The sequence below is a fragment of the Centroberyx gerrardi genome, chromosome 6 (assembly GCF_048128805.1).
Source record: "Centroberyx gerrardi isolate f3 chromosome 6, fCenGer3.hap1.cur.20231027, whole genome shotgun sequence".
NCBI classification, from domain to species: Eukaryota; Metazoa; Chordata; class Actinopteri; order Beryciformes; family Berycidae; genus Centroberyx; species Centroberyx gerrardi.
The window spans coordinates 3,413,152-3,439,648 of NC_136002.1; the positions used below are offsets into that span (position 1 = coordinate 3,413,152).

Below are 26,497 nucleotides of genomic sequence, written 5' to 3' on the forward strand. Positions count from 1 at the left end.
CATTTTTGAGAAATTTCAAACCAGACAGCAACAACATTCAAGTCCCATTGATGTGAAACACTTTAAGAATGACATAGATGTATTTATTTTTTTACAAAGCTGGCTCCCATATTTATTGGAGTCAAGTGTTAAAAAGGCTAAACTGTGGCTTTGTGTTAACAATCGTTCGCATTCTACATGATTTCATTATCTTGATTCTTTTATGTTTTGATGAATAGTGTGATTGATCTATTATACTATTTAGTTTTTTCCCCCCCGCTAAATGAAAGTTCCATAAAGTTTTCATTCTGTACGTAACAAGTAGACTATTTGAGGCGTTAACAGAAACATTCGCCCCTAAAATGTTTTACCGAGTTCAACAAGCAAAAGGAGGCAGCCATCCAATTCTGCACATGGGGCAAAAATGATGAAAAACACACGACAGCACAATCTCCTTTCCACAGCTTCGCACACATTTCATTTATACCAAGTAGGTGACAAGTGAATGAACAATTTATTTGCGATTTTTAACAAAGAAACAGCTCAAAACCCAATTTGTAGTGGTTGATGGTAGCTATGCACAGGTGAACCCAGAAACCATCTTCTTAGTATGGGCAGCGTAAAACAACATTATGTACATCTGGAAGGGCTCTAGAACAGATTTGAACACACTTTTATAGACTGAACCCATCCACCCATTTGCCTGCTGAAGCTTAATGTTCATGTCGAATTTAAGATGTAAAGACTTCAGAGAAAATGCATGCGGCACTCTGAAGGTCTTGTGGTCAAGGATATTCCTTTCTTGAATATTTCCACAGCTGAAAGTGAAGCAACAGCAGCAGACATATCCTGAACCAACTATACTCTTAATGAAAGAGAACTAGGACCGTTTGAGAGATCACAGCTTTATTGAGCATCTTCCACTTCGTCCATCTTTAGTCTTTACTCATCCCTCCACCCCTCTACCACTGAAGCGATTCCCTTTCAGACATCAGTAGATCACACTGACGGCCAGCAGTTATTATTGTCAAATGCAAGTCAGACATTTAGGAGACTTCCCCCCTTCTTACATTCCATCAGTCAGTCGTACCCATACCGGGGTTCAGGGTTCAAGGGATTTTAAGAAGTCTCCAAAGTGGAATTGTTAAAGGAAAAATCCACCCTAAAACACTTCAACACTGTTAAAAACAGCTACTGGCGATGTACCATGTATTTCTGGGCCCATATCGTCGCTTGGTAGTGTATTTTTCTTTTTCCCCATGGATAACTGGCCAAACTTAGACGACGTGACGTCACGTAGAGGTATTTCCAGCACAGCTACAATGGAAAAAAAAAAGGAAAAAAAGGAAATGACTGGTTGCTCTATATTGTCAAACTAGGATCAAAAATGTGTCGGATGCTCTTGGAAAACAGGGGAAAAAAAGAGTGCTACAAACAAAAGGACAATCCAGGCACTCCAAATATAAAAATATAACCACGAGGAAGGAAATATTTAAAAAGCCTTAATTGTAGTGGCTTAATCGTTAAAAAAGCCAACGTGTTTCGACCACTGTAGGTCTTCTTCAGGGCTTTAAAGCTGCTACAATGGAGTTTGATAGCGGAAAATGTTTCAGCGATCTAAAAACTCAACGGTAAACGTCAGGTTTTGGTGTCAGTTCCTCAGAATCAAGCGAGGGCTTCTTTCTAGATTTACCGCTTTGCACCGACGTTCAACAATCATACAGGGAGAAATCCATTGTAGAAGAGGCAGAGAGACCAATTCCTCCACCAAAAGGAGCCTCAGTAGACCAGAATGCAATGCGGCCACAAGTTCACAGCCCTTCTCTGGGGGCTGTTCACAGAAGAAGACGAGGCAGATTGAGGGGAAAGTAGATAAAACCAGAAAAGTAAATTACCACATTTCATCACAAAATAACTCCTGGAATGTATTCACAGATTGATATGTAACAGTGTAAGAGGGTCTGAGGGTGGATTTTTCCTCGAAATTTTGTAATCATTTACTCAGGACAGGGAGATAATGCATTGAGATAGTGTGTATTCTGGTAACTCTACAAAGTGTCATATAAGCCCGACCCTACGGTAATCTATGCAAAGCACAGCGGGGTGAGTCGGGGGGGGGATGTCATCGGCCAAAAGTTGATTTCATCTTGAGTCCTTGAAAGCGCCGGCTTGTGGGTAACATTCATTTCCACGGCTGCTCTGGAGAGTTTCTCTACGGGTCGCGCCTCTGGGGGGAGGGGGGGGGGGGCGCTGGTCGAAGCCGAAGCCAAAGCACCAGAGTGTAGCTGAGCGTCCTTTAAGGGCTAAGGCTGGACCTCCTCAGCTAGAGAGTGCTGACGCATCGGCAAGGCAAAAAAAGCTCGTTTTCCTCATTCATTTTAAAACGGGAACAAAAACGTGGGACATTTCCGAAAGGCATCGCATTTTCAAGAATCTTGCAGATATTAGAAACTGAACTCCGGGCCATTTTTGACACAGACTCCATTTCCCCATCGTTCTCCATCAAAATCTCATCAATTGCTTTACTATGGAGCTACTTAACGTCTCTTCAATCCAGTCCTAACAAGCTAATGGACTCTCCAAAAACACACTGATGCTCACTCTGTAATGAGATGAGATGTAGGCCTATACATTTCATTTTCAGTTCATCCATGACCCGACAACTTCCACTATTCATTGTGCTCCACTTTACACAGCAGCGGCAAAAGAGGAAACAAGGAAGTGCTAAATCAAAGGCCAAAGCACCATCAAAACTGTAGGAGAACTGCATTTTCATGACATCCTTTTACGTCAATGTGCATGTAACAGACATGCTTTGGAAGAGTCCATTGGCCTGTTAGGACTGGACTGGAGAGCTGCACCCAGACAAGCAAAACTGAAGTAGCTCTATAGTGAAGCAGCTGATGAGATTTTAGTATGATGGAATAAAGATGGGAAGAAAGCGTCCACGTCAGAAAATGGCCGGAGTTATGCTTTAATGGGAAAATCTGTGACGGGATGGAGTACAGAGGAAAGGCCAAATGCACAGGGAAATAGGCTGGCGACACACACACACACACACACACACACACACACACACACACACACACACACACACACACACACACACACACACACTCGCACAAAATTGGTCCCCAATGCAGTGCCCTTAAGGGTATAATAGTTTAGCACTTAGAAGTATGGGTCCGCTGACAGATAGATAACTGCAAGCTGCTGTAAGGCTGGTAGTCATCGATGGAGCACTTGGGCACCCAGAGTCCTATCTGTGTGTATTGACCATCAGACACACACACACACTCATACACACACGCATAAAGCCGCACCTTGTGATTAAATAGTAACAAATATTGGTAGGCCTATAAGCCTCACCAGACCCCTGTACACATAGCTTCTTCCTCTATTCACTCCGCTAACCATGTCCCTTGTTTTAAAATATTGTGTTCAGCTGTTACTCAGAAACAATTTTGGCTCACTCAATATGAAAGCATAAACAAAAGGGCTACATAACATACACTTTTGCATATAAATTATTGGCATTTTAATGAAGCTATGTCAGTACTAACCTGGAACAAAAAAAAGATAAAATAAAATCAATTCAAAACAAGACCTCTGAAGCCTGTATGTGTGTAACAATATACCCACTGGTTCAACACATTCCACTGCTTATAATCTCTCTTTCCACCCACAACGGTTCAAAAGAGGAGTTTAATAATAGTTCACGTCTTCATGGGGTCCGGCGACCGGCTGACGGACTTGCATTGCTTGCAAAAGTGAACCGAGAGTTTAGCCATCAAATGAAACTTAAGTGATGTTTTCTATGCAATGAACAACCTGCATTTAACTTGTATTGTTTAACTGTACAAGTGACAAAAAATATCAGACATTTTCCATCTCCGATCCACCCCCGAGTGGCGATGTCGATGGATGTGTGTATAGTCTTGTGCGGTCCAGATACTGTCATGTAAATAAGTGGGCCGTGGCAAAAAACATGGTTTGATCCGCAATCGAGTCTCATGGCATTCAGAGCTACGCTGGTTCAAATACAAAAACGAAAAAGTCATCCAAATCCAAACGGAAAGAAAAAGGTGAGCGAGACAAGAGGAGAGGAGAGGGCATCGGCACATCCTTACAGGACGTTTGAAGTTTTTTTTTTTTTCCTTTTCCCTCAGTCATTTTGTCTCCTTTCTCTTTGAGAAATGAAATAGTCTGTTCTGTGTGTGTGGGGGGGGAGCCAGTGAATGCATCCAATCTAGGAGGCTCATCATGGTGGTTTGTGTGGGTGTCAATGAGGGGTTTGACAAACGTGTCTTCTCTAGTTCTTCATTACGTTGCTAAGGGTGTATGTGTGTGTGTGTGTGTATGTGTGTACTGGCGGCTGTGGTGACTATAGGATATATGCAGCCAAATGATTTGCCAGTGCCGCTTGAATTTACTGTGTGTTACTAATTAACTGTGTGTGACTTCTTAAGCATCATGTTTTGGGCCCATGTCATGTCCTTTCCCTCACCACCCTAACTAAAGCCCACATGTCTTTTCCCTCTTCCCTCATAAATCAGCCAAGGCAGGGGCGGGTGGGGCCCAGGCTCTGGGCCAATAGGAAGGCCTGCACCACCTCCTGGGTCTGCTGCGGCGTGGTGTTGACGTCCTCCAGGGCATCGGCCACGGCAAACTGCCGGTCCCTCAGCCGATTCCAGTTGGACAGTACGTTGTGGTACTCAAACACCTTCTCATAGTTGCCCACTGAGTTGTAGAGTTTGATCAGGCCTCGGTAGTCGTACTCCAGGCCGCTGTAACCCTCTCCAAACAGCTTCTTCCCTGTGAGGACACGGGAAACATCAGAAACCATGTTTATAACTAAACTAACTTAGCTAACTTACTACTCCAACATTAGTTAATTTTACTCCCGTCTGATTATCACTAGTCTAGTGAAGCAAATCTAACAGACAGCGAATATCAAAATAGACTCTCTGTTCATCACGCACTGCTCTATGTACATGTATCCCACATCTGAGTAATTTGTTTTTACGTATGTTCTAGTTACACAGCGGAAGAATTTTGTTTATTTATTGTATATTCTTCTTGGAGAGCTGAATCATTTTTATTAAGCATTTATAGTTCCCAAATAAGTCATAAGAAAAAAATCAGACACATACAAAATCCCCCCCCCCCCCCCCTCCTTTGTCTGACCAATAGCGATGGAGCGCAGGTAGAGCCTCTCCGCGTCTTCGTACTGGTTCATGTCGTAGTTGTAGAGGGACGCCAGGTGACCCACGGACAGAGCCACCTCGTAGTCTTCCTGGCCCAGAAGCTGCTCCTTGATCTGGATGGCCTTGATGTGCATCTCCTCTGCCTCCTGGATGCGGTGGACACACACACGCGCGTACATGCAAAGACGGAGATCATCATTTCTTTCCCTTGCATTAGAAGTAAGCCAAGTCATTCTACCACATTAGATTCTTTGATTTAGGTTTTGCACACTCTTAGACTTCTCCATTGCGATTGGACTTTCTTACATTATTTGCCATAATGTATGATGGATAAAACGGATGTAACGCACCATGCTGATTCATCTCCAACACACACACACACACACACACACACACACACACACACACACACACACACACACACACACACACACACACACACACACACACACACACACACACACACACACACACACACGTTTCCACCAACCTTAAACTTCCTCATGGACTGGTAGAGGCGTCCCAGGTTGCCATAGTGCTTGGCTGTCTGGACGTTAAACTCGCCAAAGGCCTTCTTGGCCAGCTGCAGTGAGGAGAGGTGCAGGTCATGCGCCTCCTGCAGCAGACGCTCCTCCGTCTCCTTATTGTGGCAGTCTATGGCGATTTCCTCCAGGATCAGGGCTAATGGGAACAAAGGATGTTTTAGACATGTGAGACTTGAAAAAGTGGTGCCGCAGCGCCCTGTGAATGTGTGGTACAAAACATGAAATTCACACCTGGTTTAAGTCACATTCAGTGCCACCATGTCACAAAACCCTGGCGAGGACGCAACATATAGCAATGGATGCTTTGCTAAAAGGCATCCATTGCATCATGTGATTGGTCCCTCGCTCTGAGGTGGCCATTTCTATGACACTGAATACATCTATTGTTGACTATGCATGCAATTTGGTAACCCTAAGTAAGGTAAGGCTTTTGCAGCTGAAACTCACTGGTTTTTAATATTAAAGCTTTATCAACTGTTCTCTAAGAGCAGCTGATTTTCTCGTTCTTTTGGTTCTTTGTGATTTGTGCACCCTGGATGAGCTGCAAGGTTGTCTACAAGATCTGAACTTGTGCAGTTACAAGTATCTGTGATGCAAATTAACAGAGCCACCAGGACAAGCTAACAGTAGAACACCTCAACACACACCCAGACACAGATAAACACACGCACATCTGCCCCCCTCTGTCCCTAAAGATTCCATAATCATATTGTAAAGCTACAGCAGAGGGTCTGATGCCTCCCACTGCCCTCTACACACAGTGGGCAGAAGCCCAGCACCTCCAGGCAGCTTGGTTTACCTTTGACCCTCTTGGAGGAGGCCAGCAGCAGATGGTCCTCGGGGAGAATGTGAGTTATGATGTCTATGGCACGTTCTGCATGGAATCTGTGGGACAAACACAGTAGCTGACCCAAACAGGGCATGGAGCACAGACGTGGCTGGCAACAATGTTACTGTATGCTATTCAGGATAAACACTTCCCAGAAAGTACAGATTTTTTCCCTTTAAGAAGTTTGTTTTTAAGCATTGCTGTTCATATGTTGCAAAACTGAATCAGGGTCACAGAGGTCAGAGCATTGCCCAATTGTTAATCAGTGCTTGTGCACAGGATGGGCATTAGTAGATGTAGTACTCAAAAATGTAACTTATATTTCCATGGGCCCCTTGACATCCTAAAGTCAGCCAGTGACTCTGAACAAATCAATTCTTTGGCACACACCCAAATCATGCAGCTACATAACATGAATGTCAGTACAGCAAGCTGGGGAACAGGCCATCACACAGCATGAGTCATAGTCTTGTGCCCCGTCTACAAGGGAGCCCATCTCTAATGTAATTACTTAGCATGGCCAGGAATAGTCCCGTGGTTGTGAGCCTTATTGTACTCACAGAGCGTTGTCAAATTTCCCAGAGCTGTACTGGTGCACATAGGAAGAGTAGGCCAGGTCTTCATGGGCCGTGGCAACGTGGATGTTCTTCCCCCCAAACACAGACTGTCGGATGTCCAGGGCCGTCTGGGGTACGATGTGAACACGAGACAGCGCGTGGAACGTAGTTAGAATAATTCATTCGCCACACTGGTTTTCAATGGTAAAGAGTAAACACTTGCGTTGCTAATGACCACACCTACCTGGTAAATGGCAACTGATTGGCATATGTTGTCTACATTTAGTAAGTAAAACCCATAATCTAGCAGTGTGTCGGAGTACTTGGGATGCTTGTGTCCAAAATGTTCTCTGCAAGACACAAGAAATGCAATCAGAACTCATGTCAACAACAGTAATCACTAGCTTTGATTGTTAGAAAGTCCCAGTAAGATGTAGCATGTTACCTCGCTAGAAACACTGCATGTTTGATCAGCTGTTCTGCTTTTCTGAACTCTCTCTTCACCACGCAGGCCTGCAGTGGACAGACAGCTTGAGTCAAACAAATGTATAAAAGTATACCAAGCAGCAATGATGTCTCAATAACATCATGTAACATAAATGAACATGGTCCAGTGATGTGTGAAAGGCATGTTACCTTGGAGGCTTGTCGGAGGACATCCACCACCACTTTGACAGGCAGCCCTGGTGTAATTTCCTTCATAGCCTCTATACACCACCTGTATGCCTGGGAGATGTGGCAGAAAATGGGAAAAACATATGGCTTAAAAAGAGTTCAAAAATTATTATATAAAGCATTATTTCTATTTGCAATATTTTCCATCAGAATCTTAAATTTGGTTATCCTAATGTTGTAAGACAAATTCACACATAAAAAGGCATTCATTGTAAATCACCAACCTTGTTGTATCACACATAGCAAAAACTTTAATGCATTAAAAGCCACTTTCAGTAATTAGAGGTCAGACCTACTTCATCATAGTGGCTTTTGGCGAAGAGCAAGGCACAAAGCTCGCCGTACAGCGCTGCCTTGTTGGCCTGGTGGCCATGTTTGGCTAGTTTGTCCATGTAAGACTGGGCCAACTTGAAGGTCTCCTCCCCCAGGTGGTACTTGCAATTGCCGTTGCGGACATGAAGCAGCCTGTGGAGACAAGACAGGGAAACCTGTTGGCAGCAGAGTACTAGCTGGGAAAGACTGTCAGTAGTCATCATTGGAAATAGAACAACATATGGGTTTGCCAATATATGGGGCTGATATTGAGAGTTCATTATTAAGAATCAGATATTGGCGATTCAGTGTGGTCCAGTTCTGATATGATGGATATGATGCAATACACAACATTTTGATGAGATTCCACACAATTATGCATTAATATGTTATACTATTATCATCCTGAGTTTCACTGGAGAGTCTTAGTGTCCTATGGTCTAAATGCCATTTCAGAGGTTTTTTACACCATGATAAGAACAAAATTCCAGGGAAACACAATACTTTAGATTGATAGATACTTTAAATTGTAGGATGTTTTTTTTTGGCATGAAAATGGTCAAATTCAAAGATATTGAATATTGGCACAAAGTATGCTTTATAAGATGCTTAAAGATAAGGTTGGGGACTTCTGGATGGATTATAGATTATATAGCACTCAGCTAGACACCTGCCTGGCAAAGCACAATAATGCTACTGTATTGCAACAGGGATCACAAAAATCATTGCAATTAGTAGATTTTATAGGTGAGAGAAACATGATGTACAAGCCCGAAAACCTTCCCTTTACAAAGGTGTGTAATAGCAATGTTTAGAAGGGAATTTTAGTTAAAGGGAGTTAAATGTATCTTTATCTATTTGAGACTGACCTGACGCAGCATTCCACAGCCCGGTACCAATGCAGGACCTCACTGTGGAGAGTGCACAGCTGCAGGCACGACAGGAACACTTTTTCTGCATCTCCATACCAGCCCGCATCAGACAAGAAGCCACCTGCAATTAAAACACGGGATTACTCCAACTGACTCCAAATAAGACAAGGCAACAGTAAACAGGTCGTCCCCCTCTGGACCAATCGGTAACAAAAGTCACCTTGTTTTGACCTGTATTTGTAGTACACCTGCTTTGGGCCAGTCAATGTGATTTTCATGCTGATAAATGTTGGAACACATTGGTGAGATGCATCATTTTGTCACGTTTAGTGCATGACACATGGACAAATAAACACACAATGTAGCGCACTCCTCCCTTGGGCCAATCAGTGCAGTATTGAAGAGGGTGAACACAGTGGTGAGATGCATCATTCCAAGGTTCAAAATCCAATCAGCGTTTTTTTTTTTGTCTGAGCCATCTTGTGAGATGGACAGGTGACAAAATCAGTGGGGGGAATATGGATTGGTTTCCGATTGTTTGTTCACTGGTTTGTTCATCCATCACATGCAAGATCTCAGAAACCATTTATCAGACTTAGATGAAACTTGGGGAAATGATGCATCTCACCACTGCATTATGACTCCCTACATATTTCCAAAAAAAGAGCCCACCCCACCACCACAATTTACCCAGCACAAAGCCGAACTGGATGGCCTTCTCTTTGACGTGGGCATCAGACTCGGCGATGTAAGAACAACGGCGGCTGAAGGAGTTTGCCAGGACTGAAGCAACCTTCACACCATGGTCCATCAGGGCTTGGAAGCAGTGGTGCAGGAGGTGTCTAGAGTGAGGAGGACACAGTGAGTGGAATGCAAACCTGATAATCAATAAAGGAACAATCAGTCTTAAGGATACAGGCTACTGGAGGCCAGGTCACGATCACCACTGTACTGGTCCCATAGGGTCTATGTTTGCTCAGTGTGTCAGACAGTCTCAAGACCAAAAACACATTTTGCATGTGGACTCTGTTCTTTGACATTTAGCAATTGTTCTGTGAATGATCTAATTTTTTAAATCACCTTCAAAATCAGTGTATTGTTGATATAAGAAGATATAAGCCTATAAAAACAAGACGTCTATCAGTACTCTTCACAGATAAAGCAAACCAACACAGTGAATAACAATGCAGACAACTGCTTGTCAGCATTGTTTTGTATGCTTTGTTTTCAGATAAAGCCCTTCAATCTAGGCTGAAAGCCACAACACATATGGCACTGATTACATAATGAACAGAACGTCAATAATGTACTTTGCCTACCTAAAAGAGGGAACTCTACTGTGGACAAGAGATAGAACTTTTTCCCAACCATGTCAAGGCATGGTGACATTTCTCAAGTCTGTTGAAGCCTTTTCCCATTTTGAGTCTTTTCAGCTGAGGAGAATTTTGTACTTACGGTAACACTTTATTTTAATAGTCTACTGTTGACCCTCTACAACATGTCAGTTGACTGTCAACAAGATTTGTCTCAACAGACAAGTAACATGCATTCAACCAACCAACCACCAACTGAGTAGCTGTTGACAATTAGCTAGGAAGAAACACATTCCTACATATAAAACTGTTTCATGAGTGAATTGCCCTACTGTCCTATAACCCTAACCACATTTTTAATGTGGCTAATCTTAAACCTGAACCTTACCTTAAACTTTACCAAGTTCTTTTACATGCCTAACGCTAACCCATTTCTTTTATGTGGCTAAACATAACTCTAACCGTAACCAAAGTTGTTGACAGCCTATAGATAGTTTGTTGAACACTGGTTGATAGTCAACTGAAAATACCTAACTGATAGTCTGTTGAAACATTGCTTGTTGACAGTCAGCTGACACACTGTTGAATATTAGGGCTGAACGATTTTGAAAAAATATCTAATTGTGATTATTTTGACTGATATTGCAATTGCGATATGATTTGCGATATTAGAGGGAATGATAATTTTTACATCATTATTCTCATTTTCATTGAAAAACGTATTAAAATAATTATGGTTTGATTTTTGCGGGGATCTGTACCAAACAAAGATGTTTTCTTCAGTCTGTAGAATATGATGTGTAGGCCAGGACATCTCTGCAGCACGACAATATTTAATTTAAAATGGTATTTTGACACACATTTCGCCTTTAACAAATATTGCGCCTCCTGCGATTTGAAAATTGCAGTAGGCCATATTGCGATTTCGATAAAATTTCGATTAATTGTTCAGCCCTACTGAATATCTACTGAAACATTGTTGAGTCAACAGGGGACTCAAAGGGGAAATAAAGTGATACCTTACTTTGTACTAAGCATGTATTTATTTGATTAATATTATTTGATTAATTATGCACTTAACCATTGTACAACAATCAAATAAAAAAATAACATTGATTAATGATAACAAAATAAGCTACATAACAGGCTGTAGGACATAGCTTTTTATACACTGATCAACCAGCATATTGACAGACTCAAAAACAAATCATTCAGAATAGGTTAAAAGATAAAAACAGTTTATTCACCCTCATCCACCTTCACTGGCTACCGGTCAAGTCCCGCATCTCCTCCAAAATCCTCCTCCTGACCTACAAATCCCTCCATGCCCTCGCCCCCCAGTACCTATCTGACCTCCTCCACCCCTATATCCCGTCCCGGAATCTGCGGTCCTCAGACATGGGTCTGCTCTCCACCCCCCACACCAGCCTGCGATCTTTTGGGGACAGAGCCTTCAGTGTGGCAGCCCCCACCCTCTGGAACTCTCTCCCGGCAGAGATCCGCAACGCCCCATCTTTGGCCACTTTTAAAAAAATCCTGAAAACCCACCTGTTAACCAAGGCCTATGGCCTCTAGTTAACTCTCCCATCCCCGGCAATTATTGCTATTATTATTTTCTGTTCTTGTTTTATTCGTTTTGTCTGCCTCACTGTGTAAAGCGTCCTTGGGTCTCTTGAAAGGCGCTATATAAATCTAAGTTATTATTATTATTATTATTATTATTATTATTATTATTATTAATAATAATAAATAATAGTGTGGTAGGTTAGGCCTAATAAAAGAGAATTACATGGCATACATGGTCATGGCTAAGCCATGTTTATGAACTTCTGAAATGTTTTGCTCCAAAAGCATAGATATTGATATCAGCACTGCTTCATTCGCCAATCAGAATGTGAGTACCTTGGAGGTGGATCACAGTCAATCACAGTACTACAGATATTATCGGTGCAGCTTCACTCGCTGATATAAGCTATCCTGATAACCATCTGTGGAGGGACCGGGGGGATTCTGGGATTGTTATGCAAGACAACTGATGGTCACTGTGGGTGGTGTGAGCTTTCAAGCAAGGCTCTGCCCCATTGTGGTCTTACCTTTTGTCTGATGCCCGCAGGACTTTAGCAAAGACCTCCAGCTCACAAAACTCCCCTCCCAGCTGGCAGAGCCGGCCCTGCTGGTAAAGCTGTGAGACAGAGAGGGTTGGGGGGGGATAAGGTGAGCAAGGGTACTCGCTATTCACTGGCAACAATATGGATGTTAGTTCTTCAATGGGAGCACAATGACCGTCCGTGGGTCACAAGTGATCCAATAAACACTGAGTAGATGGGTAAGTCTCAGCAGAAGGGCCCCATGACCATTCGGTCCCACACTCACTTGTACATCAAATTCAAGGCCTTTTCAATGCTTTTCAATGTCTTGTTTGATGAAATTCAATTCAATTAGACATCACAGAGGCCTTATCTTTCACTCATGATCTTGTCAAGTCAAGAAATCATTTAAATCGGCTGCTGCATCAACACAAATCTCCATCACAGGGTTTTCCTGTTGATCCTAGGGTTGATTGATTGATTTAATTTATTTGATAATGTTAAAAACAATTACAGGAGGAGAATTCAGCCAGAAAATATCTTCACGTAGAGTTTTAAAGACCCCATGAAATGGCACCTTTACTTCCTTGATTTGAGGTATTTCCTGTTGAAACAGGATGTTGGGGTGGGACATAATGCAGTGAGGGATCATTCAAAAGTCTGTCAGGGAGCGAAACGCAGTTTTATTTGATGGGAGGGGTGGAGGGGTGTGACTGTTCAAAAATCTGCGCTTTTGGTTGGTTGGATTTGGTTGGACTTTATATTTACTGGTGCATCATGAGGTCACCATTAAAGATACTCTATTTTCCGGGAAGTAAAAGTAATGGGAGTTCATTTCATGGGGACTTTAAAAAACATCAGGATAACACAATAAAGCTCGAGAGCTTATTTCCATTGTGGTCCTTTAAAGGTCCCAAGGATGGATGATGAATTTGGGTGCTACATTTTTATTTTAAAAAAATGAAGTACTTTCAAGGCCATCCACTCATTTTCAAAATTTCTTAAGGCCTTATTTTATTTTTCTCATATCCCCTGCTACAATGTCCCAGCATCAGTACCAGTATCATATGTAGCACCCTTTGCCATCTGAAAATATCAAATAGCCTATACAATACAAGCTGACCACATATGACAAGCCAATTATGGATTTGTTTGTAAGGGAGGCTTCAGCAAATGCTCCCCGCCGTTCAGAAGTTCAAACAAAGTGATTCGCTGATGTCTGGCATGTCATCAAAATGTGCTGAGCTGGAAGTTGGTAGTTTCAGTGTCTCTAAACGGTGGGTTCTATTGTGCTCTCTCTCTCTCTCTCTCTCTCTCTCTCTCTCTCTCTCTCTCTCTCTCTCTCTCTCTCTCTCTCTCTCTCTCTCTCTCTCTCTCTCTCTCTCTCTCTCTCTCTCTCTCTCTCTCTCTCTCTCTCTCTCTCTCTCTCTCTCTCTCTCTCTCTCTCTCTCTCTCTCTCTCTCTCTCTCTCTCTCTCTCTCTCTCTCTCTCTCTCTCTCTCTCTCTCTCTCTCTCTCTCTCTCTCTCTCAGGGTGCAATCACAAATACAGTTTGTTTTCTTTGGTCCAAACCATATTGGAAAAGTTCACTTTGTTGTATTTTTGTATTTGGTTCGCTTGGGTTCACACTGCAAAATTACAAGTGAACCAGGACTTGTAAACAAAAGCCACATGGGCTCACACGCGGCTTGTTTTGAGTTTTGCGAGGTTAGAGATTTTGGTGTCAGGGAGAGACAAAACAAGGAAACAAAATTACCATTGAGATGTGATCTACAAGAGAAATTTGATTTATTGACCAGACTGACCGAACGTAACAGATTTCTGTATCTGATTTTGCTTACTGTTTGTATTTCTGATTATTAGGCTATATTTATTCATGAGGACCCTATCCAGTCTGTAAGATGCAGACTAAGGAGATGAACTAGGAACTGAGAACCCACTAGAGTGTAAAACTTATTTTGCATTGAAATTGACATTTGTGATATCTGAACATAAATAATAATAGCATAGCCACAATCAGGCATGACCTTTGAGTAGTCCAGAAGACTAGTAAAAAGTGTAGTCGTTGTGTATGTTTGCATGTGTGTTGAGGTGGGGAGTTTAAAGTGCTGGAAAACTGATTGAAGCATTGTACTGCCACACCATTTTGAGGGCTCCTGGTGCCGCGGCTGAAGGAAATTACAAGGTAACCCATTTTCACATTCATTTTATGGCAGTGTTGGCAGTTCTTAATCAGAAAATGTGTCCATAACTTGAAAAAAAGTTATCGTGCTTCCACACTGTGAGCAACACAATCAACAAGTCAACAGGGGTCCATTAATTTCCTACAGAACTGAGTGACAAAGGAAACTCGGACAATGTGTGGACAGTCAACAAGCTTGTCACCCGAATAAAGTTGGCCACAGTTGAACTTTCCACGGTCAGCGGCCATCAACGGCCAATCATATTTCCATGCTTCCTTGATTGCCTACCAATGTGATTTTGAACAATAGTTCATGAAACTTTTTTTGAAAGACTGCAGGAATAAATGTCTCAAAAAATGATTTCATCCATCATTGGGGTTGATGATAAGCTCTCAAGTCATTTTAGTTTGTTTTTTCTGTTTTTCGATTAATTCTACCTAACTAGCACTTTCTAGCTAGCTGTTAACTCATCAAAACTATGTAACATTATGAAAGGCAGTACCAAACAGTGAAAAATACATGATTTGCCTGCTGCACCAGACCACTACATAGATGCCATTGCAGCCTCTCGCACCACCCCATAATCACTCAGAATAGAGAGACCAGGGTTTCCGTTAGCCAGTATGTGCCAGTTTTGGGCTGGTAAAATGTGCAGTTGGCCAACAAATGAAAATATCATCTTCAAAACGTCCGGTAGAAAACATGGCAACAGATTGTTACCATGGCATTTGCACAGGTATTGCTCCAACTTTACTTTACACAGAACAAACGCTGTGTTGGGGCGGGCTTTTCTCCTGCTTTTCTTCTAGTTTGTGAGGTGGGTCAGTAGTAACTCACACAAAGAGCTGATTGAATGTTTACATGGCGCATAATGGTTACCATGGCATTCGTACCTGCGTTTGTCGGGCTTTACTTTACACTGAATAAATCCCTCCATTTTTTTTACTAGGTCGAGAAAAGGACATTTTTTTATTCTGGTATAAATTATCTTTGTAAAGATGGCTTTAGAGCTACAAAAAGGCCAAAAAATGACCATAAAAACACTCTAAACAGCATAATCCAAGTGTTCTGAAGCCAAGCGACTGCACTGTGAGTTTTGTTATTTCTGAATAAAAAGTACTTGAGTATTTGCCATGAGATCTGTCTGAGTTTGAAGATGTGCCAATCCATAGAGGTGTGCTGGCTGAGTTGATTCTATGAGATACTTGAGAAAATTGACAGTTTCTTGGCCAGCAAGGGGAAGGCCATTTCCAAGCATACTGGCCAAAAATGAAAACATAATTTAAAAACCATTCGGTTAAGGGTAGCTTACTCCATCTGCACGTTTTGATGAAAGTACTGAGGGCTCATTTTCAAGGTAATATTTTACAAATTTCTATTCATTATTATGACAGACTAGCATACCAGTGAATCAAAAAAGGCACAGTGACCCCAATGGATTATAACAACTATGGTGATGAAATCCGTTGGACTCAAATCATATTTAATCACCACCTCAAATGTGTTCAAGACAAATGCCCTTGAGTATTTGGCTGATATTCACCAATGGGATGCTCCCTACCACTGTTCAGGCTGCATTACTACCACTGATGTTTCATTTTCATCAGACAGCATGGCCATGAAGGGAGCTCAGATTAACATTTCATTTGTTCTTTAACAGCCGGTAATAACCATGGCAATTGTCAAATTACATGAATGGGAGGCTGGATTAATACAGACTTCTATTACGACCCGTGAGTTTTGTAAAAACTGCTAAATGGCACTAGAATACTGTGACTGGGGAACACTGCTGACAAGACTTTTCTGGATGGGATGAAAATAAGGAACATGCAAGGGTGATAACTGTAATCGCCAGAATCTAATATATCCAGTGACTATCTAGGCTAATATATCCAACTTCTGTAGTTTCATTAGCTAGCTATTTATAGCTAGCCTAAAGCTAACTAGCTAACGTTTACAAAGCTAATGCTGACCTTACACTAGACGATATTTGCAGCAATTTCACTGTTTTAGTCAAATTTTCTAAGTCAGAATAAAATCACGGCAGTTGCTGCGCGCTCCCGTCACCACAATCGTTAGGTGGAGAACTCAGTTGGAGTCTTTTTCTCATCTTGACTGTTACAACAAAATCAAACATGTTTAATATTATCTTATGTCTTTAGGCTTGGCTCAAAAGGTGTGTGATGGTCAACGACGCGATTTATAATGCTACACGGTCAACAGCCAATAGGTGCACTGTCTTTGGCTGACATCAGCATCTGTAGTGACAGGTGACAAGGCTCTAGTCTACAGAGGAGTAAACACAGTGATGCCGGCGGGGAGGCGGACCGTCGAACTGGAGGAGAAACTGGTGGAGCTGTGGAGAGAACGAGCGTAGCTACCTAGCTACATTTATCTCTCTGTCTCTGCGTGTTGTGTAGGCTATGTGTGGTTTGTTGTATGTGTGTGTAGATGGTGAAGGAGGGGGGTGTTGTAGCTTCATTCACACTCAAACATCATAGTCCACTATCAGTGTTTTCAGCCTGTATAATCGTTCACGTGCACTGACAACCTGTGTGATGCAAGCAAGGAACTAGTCCCAAATCTCTGAAAAACCCTGCTGGAGTCTTTTAATGTATGATGCTGCATGATTCTCAGTCTAAAAATGTGAGCACCTATAGGACTAAAAACTCATGACAGATTGTTGTTAAATATGAGTGTCAGACTTGATGTCTTCTAATGTATGGTACGCATAAACTTACTACTCTCTTGCTGACATCTTAAAACATTTCTTTATTTAGCCTAAAGTAGCCTACAGTTTAAAGCAATAATGACTAAATTCAATTCAAGTCATTACATATGGTTTGAAATTTTACAATACAAATTCAAATTCTGAAATTCAGTTTCAGTTTTTGCATACAATGATTCAATTCACGCATCTAAATGCAATTCTCACTTTTTCAGTTTCTGATGGCACTAAATTTCTGCCCATAAAAATAGCCCTGTCAGTGTTTACATGGACAGAGTATTCTGGATAATAGCCAAAGTGTTGGTTAAGGTTTCACTGGTAACAATATCATGATATCATTACCAACAACCAAAATTTAATCTGATACTCTAGCTTATTTATGTAGACCAGATATTAAGGTAGTCAGCCAAATGATAAGTGTTGCCTGCCAGAAACACATTAATGCACCTCTTTCCTCTTAAAGAAATGTAAAACAATGGTTCTTAAATGTTCACATATGCAGGTGACATAGAAACCTAAACACAATCTTATTCCAACACTGAGTAGAATTGTAACGCATTAAGTGCCGTTTAGTTGGTAGCCATTACATTTGGAGAGGCCTGGGTGAGCTTTACCACCGATACATGCCGTTCTCTTGTATGGAGACGCAGTCTCGCCAAAACCAATTCAAGAATCTGAACATGTAATGTTGTTTTTCTTACCAGCAAAATATACATACTTGATAGCGGATTACTCAATACCTTTTACGAAACGTTTGGAGCCACTGGTAATTCGGCATACATATGATCCGCCGAGCGGCACTTTTTCCGGCAAAATTTCAACTTTTGTAATTGCCCACCGTGGTGTATTTTGCTGAAAGGTCTTGGGAATAACAGAGGATGCATTTCTAAAAGTTAAAATGTTATTGAAACAAATGCTGCTTTGTGTACTGGACGTATGCCGCAATAATGAATGATTCCTAACGACTCGTAAAAGGTCTTAGCCTATGTATTATACCAGGTATGTTGGTCGATAAGAAAGGCACCTTTAAATTGTCAGATTGTTAATGGAATTTGGCGCGTCGGTCTCCCCATTCAAGATCGAGGCTAGGTGGGTGGATTTGGTAGGTCAACACAGACTCTTCACAGGTTAGAAACAAAACTACAAAGCCACGACAACACTCTACTATATACAAATGGCTTTAACTGTCGTTGTTGATTTAACCATCTTATGAATCAAAGAGCAATGATTATGATTTCTTAGTTAACGTTACCAGATGTTAAATTAGATAGCTAGGCAAACTCGCTATGTAGAATCTTGAGAAAAGGTGTAAGGTTAACCTAGTTAGCAGGCTAAGTCAGTCAGAACCCAATAAATGTTATTTACGTTATCGCTAGCTAGTAGTAACGTTAACAGCTGATTACACAAATTCAGACGGTCGTGTAGTTGTCGGATACATCTGACATGCCGGGGCTGACAAATCTTACCTTATAGTAGACATCGAATTGTATATTTTCTGGAAGCGAGCGTATGTCCCTTCTCGAACGACTATAGTTATCCACCACAGCCGAGATAGCGGTGTTATACAGTGTTTCTGGGATCCATTCGAGCTCCACTGCAGCCATGTTGTTTTCCCTCTCCAAAAAAACCCAGCAGCGACAGCCCTCCCCAACTCTCCCTACATTCGCTACCTTACCGCGATTAAAGCACTTCCTCTGCGACTCCTCATATAACCTTTGCTTTGTGTTCAAGTTAGAAATAATTGCACTTTCGCTGAATTACAACCACAGTCCTACAATCGCCGTTTAATTTCCATCTTTCTCCTTCATCGCCGATCCTTCGTCGTCCCTGCCTACAGTTCCGTGCCCCCGTCCCGACGCAAACGTTCGCTGGCGGTGACGCAATGACGTAATTTTGCAGTTGATACAAAAATGCTTTTTAGTTACTAGAAACTAATTGTATCATAGTTTGATTAGTCTTTTGGACAGATTCCACATACACGAATTTAACAAGCAAACCAATGAGGATAAAATCAAGACTTTATTACATACAAACCTCTCTGTTTTTGATACAGAATGTGAACAGTTATTATTACAACCTCAAACAACAAGAAAGCTGTGAATACTGCAAACATTTGTCATCTTTACAGTGTTTGTATAACTATGCACAAATGCTGGAAACTTTGCTTTTTGTCTGTCTCTACCACAGAGATATATGATCATTCATTACATATTTATGATCCCTATCCTCTGGTTTCTTTGATTTACCTCCCGTGTTATGTTATGCTTTTGATTGATTTGTGATTTTCAGTATACTTAATGGAGGCCTATTCATTTTCTATTCTTGTGCCAATTAAGTAAGGCTGAAAGTAAGGCTCAAAAAATACTTGTAATAATCCTGTCAGCTACTAGGCTACCTAAAGAGCTAAAAACATATTAATGCAAACTGTAAATTTTGTGATGACAACCCAGAAACAGTACTGCATTTATTTTGGATTTGCTCACGTTAGCAAATTTTGGAAAAATATTTGTTATTGACCATACCTGCAATAATGTTGTCCTATTGTGGCAAAAATGTTTTTGGCTTCTTCAAGTGTAATAGATATATGAATACTATCCTCTATTCTTCCTGTAACAAAGCTATACAATTGATGAAAATGTGTTTTTCCTTTAAGGTCTTCTTGTAATTATGTTACATACTCCTAGCTGTTGCATGAATTGTATGTATATTGGTGTTCTTGTCATTGTACTTGTCTTTTTCTTCTAATAAAAATAATGAACAGAAAAAAAGTATTTTCATAAGGAAACTGTGATAGTAAAACTGCTGATAACATTTATGAAGCAAGCACCAGATTGGAGACTTGTATGTAAAGCTTCTATTCTAACAGAAAATCTGCATTATACAAGGTAACATACAATATTCTTTCTATCACAATTAGATTGAATTACATAACAGATATACTTAAAAAAAAATATACCGACATTAAACATACATTAAAGAAAAATTATGTGACAAAAGGAATCAACCTAGTGCTGTCACTGTCATTATGCTTTAAGACCAACTAAACCCCAAACCCAAATCTGTGGTGAAGCCTGACACCTAGTGGTGAAGAGCAGGATACTGAACTGGCCATCTGCTATTGGCTGGTCTTTGTCACCACCTGTTGTACTCTACAGAAGGTGACATCACCTGGCACCAAAGACCAGCCAATGGACCATATTCACACGGCGGCCATTTTCCTCTGACTTCACGCTCAGGGTGGGAAGCTTGCTGTATAATGTGCTGTGTTCCAGGTTGCAAGTCGTATAAACGTAGGGAATCTGACAAATCGTTATCATTTCACCGCTTCCCGATTGATCAGCAACTGAAAAGACAATGGATAGTGAAAATCCGGAGGGACATCGGGCCATATTTCAAGGTAAAACAACATATTTGATAACCCATTAGCTGCTGTTAGACAACAGCTAATGTTAGCATTCAACCACTTCCTAGCTAACATTACCGTTTGATAGTGTTACATGATACGATAGGAAAGGCGTAAATTAATTCTGAAATATCAACGCACATCTTGGACACATTTATTTAAGCCTGGAAGTAAAACGCACCGGATGTAATCAAGCTTGTAATGTAACGTTAACTGTCTTGCTGTCTTTTCACCCGACCTCAGAAATGTTCTGGTTAAGTCAGTAACGTTATGTGACATTATGCTCACTGGAACACATATTTCTAAATATGTGTCCAACAACGGCAGCTAATGGGTTATCAAATATGTTGTTTTACCTTGAAATATGGCCCGATGTCCCTCCGGATTTTCACTATCCATTGTCTTTTCAGTTGCTGATCAATCGGGAAGCGGTGAAATGATAACGATTTGTCAGATTCCCTACGTTTATACAACTTGCAACCTGGAACACAGCACATTATCCTTTTGATAACAGCAAGCTTCCCACCCTGAGCGTGACGTCAGAGGAAAATGGCCGCCGTGTGAATATGGTCCATAGCAGATGGCCAGTTCAGTACCCTACTTTTCACCAGTGGGTGTCAGGCTTCACCACAGATTTGGGTGGGGTTTAGTTACTCTTTAAAGAGGTTTAGTTATTCTTTAAGTAGTGTGGTGGAGCTATGTCAAAAAGCAAGGCTGCCGTAAAGCAGCTGTACAATGGATGCATGACTGAATGAATGTACTACATTAAGACAAACAGTAATATTTGAGATGGATAATGTGGATAACGTTCTGTTTATACCCAAATGGAAATGTATCCACAAAAGAGCCTGTTTTTATCAACGATGGCAGAGAACATAAAGAACTGTCTTGCCAACTACAACTCACCTTGAACCTCACCGTAGAGACAGTGGTACAGGAGGTCCATCAGAGGAGGTAAAAAGTCACATCAGTCAGCTAGGAGAGGCTGCATGTGCCATAGAGGAGGTGGCGCAGGGGTACAAGAAACACACAAAATGGAGGACCAAACAAAGGGACAAAGACAAACTACACCAAAGATAATGAAGACAATGAACGTGACAGTAAGTGTGGTAGATGTGGTAAAACACAACACAAGGAACAGGAAAGATGTCTATCCTTTACGTCTACATACAACAGGTACAGTAAAATAGGACACTGGGAGAAGATGTATAAAAGCAAACTGTTGTGAAGTCACTGAGGATGATGAGCATGAATGTTATTTTCTGGTGAAGACGCTTTCATGACACTGGTTCCATGGATACAGTTACTATGGATTAGGACTATATTGAGTGGCCCCGAGCATTGTTTGAGGTGCCTAGGCCAATTGCCAGCATACAGTTTACAACAAGACTAAGAGTCCAACAGCCCTGCGAGGCTGAATTTTGTGGAAGGGTCTCTGCTGGGAATCGATCTCGGGTGTCCCACTTGAGTGTCTGCAGTCTAACTCCCTGGGGGTCACGTGACCTATAAAGTGGTGAACAGAGCGACTGACCGACCGACAATACCATCCACAGAGCCCCTGCTGTCACGGGGCTAAAAACAAACAATACTCCTTCAAAGTATATCAGAGGAGAGTGCGTTAATAACCTACTCAGCCGATCTGTCACTACTGAAAAGGACCTGGCTAAATGGGTCAACAAGGTCCACAGTGGTGGGGTAGAGTTTGGCTTACTCAAGACAGAGCCAGTGAAAATCGTGCTACAGGAGAATTCCCAGCCCTACGCAGTCCACACTACGTGCAGCGTCCCTATCCTGCTCATGAAACCTGTCAAGGAGGAGCTGGATAGAATGGAGGCCAGGGGGAAGCAGTCTATATGGACAACATTATCGCACATGGAAGAGACATGACAGAGCATTACCACAGCCTGCAGCAGGTTATGGAGAGGCTGGAGTCTGTTAACCAGCTGAACACAGGAAAGTGTGCACTGAGACAGAGACAGCTACACTTCCTTGGCCAAGTGATGGACACAAATGGCCTGACAAATCCACCAAGTGTTGGTGATTAGTGAGCTTTCTCCGCCTGAGAATGTCTCAATAGAGGAACTCAAAAGAGTTCTGGGCATGGTCAACTATTTGGGGATATATTCCCAACCTATTAACAGTTGGCCAACCACTGTATGAACTACTGAAATCTAAGTCAGCATGGACAAGGGGTCCAGCACTACAGTCAGCATTTTGGGACATCAAAGAACTCCTGATGACCTCGCCAACCATAACATTCTAGAATGTCTACAAGCCCACAGACACAAGCAGTTCTGGGATTGGTGGCGTGCTACTGCAGCTCCACAGGGAGGACTGGAGACCCATGGCGTACTGCTCCTGACGCCTGAGTGATGCAGAAACCACATGTGCCCAGATCAAGAAAGAATGTCTTGCAAGCATCTGGGCCTGTGAGAGATTTTAATAGATTAAGTATCCATACAGCTTAGTGGGTTTCAATTTGGTCACCGATCACAACCCTCCCACTGATGAACACAAATGACCTGGACAATACGGTGCTATTAATGCGGTTGATGAGATTTGACCCTACAGCGGAGTATACTAATGGGCCACAATTCAATGCCAAGTTCCAAGAACTAGTCTGTGAGCTCGACTTCATACATTTAACATCAAGCCCACACAAACCCCAGACAACCATTGAGTGCATGCAGAAAGAACTGCACTGCAAACAGCAAAGAGAACAGGAGCCAGCCCAGCAGAACTCTTTGTGGGCCAAAAGATTGAAAGATCAGAGCAACCCTACAGAGTAACCTACTAGTGGCCTAGTAGGCAGCATATTAAGGCCAATGATGCCACTGAAAAGAAGAAGTAAGCCTACTAATACAACCAGGGTGAGACACTTACCTTCACTGAGGCCTGGAGACTGTGTCCTCATCAGGCTGGACAACCAAAAGTCCTGGCTGACACCAGTGGTGGTGACCATTGAAAGTGTCACGTCAAGGTCATACCTCATTGAGACGGAGCAAGGTACAACACTATGACGCACCTGTTGTCACCTCCAAGCAATGCCTACCACTGGGCAACCGGTGTCGGACACCCACTTCTACTTCATACAAGGATCCCGGCCAGTCACTGGACAATTTGCTAAGCCCTGGGGAGGGTCCACCTGTCTCTGGTGCTAACAAACCAACAGACATTAACAGACTATTCAAAACCTGGACCGGCAGAGTCAGCAAACCAGTTGAGAGACTTATGCTGTGAGAGAGACTCTTTCCAAAACAAAGAGGGGGAAAAGGGCAAATGGACTGTTGGATAGTTCCATAGTGAAACTTTGATGGGATATAATGTATAATACATACTATAAATACTAATATAATGTTGAAAATATACGACTGTGTTCGTGGTTTGTGGTTGAGGCTTGGCAGTATCGGCGTCCTTTATGGTCCCCGACTCTTCCTCCCTACTCACCTCCAGTGGTAGTTGTTGTCCATAGTAGAATTGTAGAATTTTGTCTGTCTCACAATCATTCAAGGAAAACTATACAATCATAGTGAATTTGAATACACATATGGGGTTACAGTGACAGTGAAGGAATATGCCATATTTTTGATGCAAAACCCCAAAGTTTTATATTTTAGATCTAGGGTTCAACTTCACGGTAAAGAAAGTCTTAAAAATGAAAGAAGGTCCGAGGCACCCTGTTGTGATGAGTAAAATTTAAAAGCCTTTATTTTACACTGGCAATTTAAATAGTTCACAAGAGACTGATGCAACAGTAAATAAAGTGAAGACGTTTTACTATTACTTAAGGAACACTCTGGACATTCTGTATACATAAGAACATTCTGTATAATTAAACTTTTTTATATATATATACCACAAATAGTACATACATAAATGAAAAGGCTTTTGTTCAATTATAAATGCTATAAATGCTGCATTATAGCATTGATGCTAGAGCAACCAAATGTCACATAGGCCTACATGTTTGGGAAGTACGGAGCCCGGGAGTGGCCATCGGGAGAAAAATATTTTTTCTTGTGGCCACGATTTACTGTAACGTGCACACGATATGCAATTCAAACCCACATTTTGTTATATTTGTGTGCATAGGTACATTTCATTCCCTTGATTTGGTTAAAATAAGCCCTCATTTTGGTTTATTTGTGCACACGAGATACAATTAGTTCCTTGGATTTGTGCTATTGACGTGCGCTCGACATGTAAAACGTGTGCACAAGTTGCCAAAATGTTCCCTCAAAATAGTGTAATTGTGCTCTCAATATATAAAACGTGTCCATGTCACAAGCTTATAAAAAGTCAGTGCACATAATGGTGATTTCTTTTGAAATGTGCCGTTGCCCTGGGTGTGGTCATGGTATATCAAAAGAGTAGAGGCTGTTGCTTTGGGATCATTTGCATTGGTATTTAAGATAATTGATGTTTTAGTTGTGGGGACGTAACCTTTATTTTGTGTGCACAACTTATGAATTTGTGGGAACGAAAAAACAAATTGAGGGAACGAAATGTAGTCCGTGCGCGCAAATTAAGCCAAACCGAGGGAACATGTTAACCAAATCGAGGGAATGAAATGTATCTTGTATGCACGAATACAACAAAACGAGCGAACGAACTGCATATTGTGCGCACATTTTAGTAAATCGTGGCCTCAATATAACTTTCTTTCTCTCCTTATGGCCACTCCCGGGCTCCGTAGGGATAGACCCAGAATTGTGTCAGACCCAAGCCGCCAAAACCGCGGGGGAATTTTGAAGCCAATAAGGAAGTGGCGGCAAGCGGCAACTTCTCTAACGTCCGCTAGGCACTGGTCAATGGGAGTCCTGCAAGTCAATGGGACTACAACCCAACTTCTCACTCAAAATATAAAGCCAATAAATGTTTTTCGACAAGAGGTTATGGTCTCAGTAGCTAATTTCGGTTATAAAACATAACGGTTATAAAACAGGGTTGTTTCCAGTGATCGACAGGTCGCCGATTACGGGCCAATAGCAGGCGGCGCTGCGGCTCTGCAGATGACTCTCGGCTTCACTCTGGCTGCTCTAGCTCCAAAAAAATGCACAAAGCGGCAATCGTAAACCCAGGGTTTCAAAACGGCCCTTCAGAAACCTATGGGTAACGTCACACTCACTACGTCCATCTGTTTTTAAAATCTATGGTCAGACCACATTTGGCCATGCTCCATAGTGCCACCATCAGGCCAACATTGCAATAGCACCTATTTCTTCACTTCTCCAAAGTTGCTTCAATCTCCACCACATTTTACATACAGCATATTTCCACTGCCTACAGCATCTTAAATTCTTAAACCTTGATTTCCTTAATGTTGACCGTTGTAACCGTTTCCTCTGACTTGTCTTTGTTTGCTGATTGTCTGCTGTGTAGCAATGTGTGAATGAACCGTACTTGTTGCTATGTTTTTTTTAATGTCTGTATTGTTGTTAGCAGGTCTCTCTTGAAAAAGAGATCTTGATCTCAATCAGAATTCCTACTTAAATAAAGGAATTATTTTTATTACTATTACTATTATTATTATTATTATTATTATTATTATTATTGTTATTATTATTATTATTATTATTATATGCACTTACATGTGGAGGTAATGCCTAGCATTATTGTCTTCTATCTCAAGCAACACCTAGATAGATGGAGGTATCTGTTTTTATACTAACAGTGGATGGTGTAAGGATGTGTCAGTGATTCTACAGCACTGTTCTCCTGATCTGGAATCATTTTTCATAAACTGTAAACCCTTCTACTCCCCTCATGAATTCGTTTCATTCATTTTGGTCGGTGTTTACATTCCAC

At 41.6% G+C, this 26,497-nt stretch overlaps 1 protein-coding gene across 1 annotated transcript; it reads right to left on the reverse strand.

The window, feature by feature from the left end:
* Positions 1–474: 474 nt before the first annotated feature.
* On the reverse strand, positions 475–19,119 carry appbp2 (amyloid beta precursor protein (cytoplasmic tail) binding protein 2). The gene is made up of 13 exons (XM_071922152.2): positions 18,753–19,119; positions 12,383–12,471; positions 9,667–9,818; positions 8,974–9,097; positions 8,089–8,257; positions 7,754–7,843; positions 7,563–7,630; positions 7,362–7,467; positions 7,121–7,245; positions 6,531–6,616; positions 5,677–5,867; positions 5,167–5,332; positions 475–4,794 (listed from the first exon to the last, which is right to left on the reverse strand). Exons 1-13 carry the CDS (start codon positions 18,888–18,890, stop codon positions 4,532–4,534), a joined length of 1,767 nt encoding a protein of 588 aa, XP_071778253.1. The 5' UTR covers positions 18,891–19,119; the 3' UTR covers positions 475–4,531.
* Positions 19,120–26,497: the final 7,378 nt, after the last annotated feature.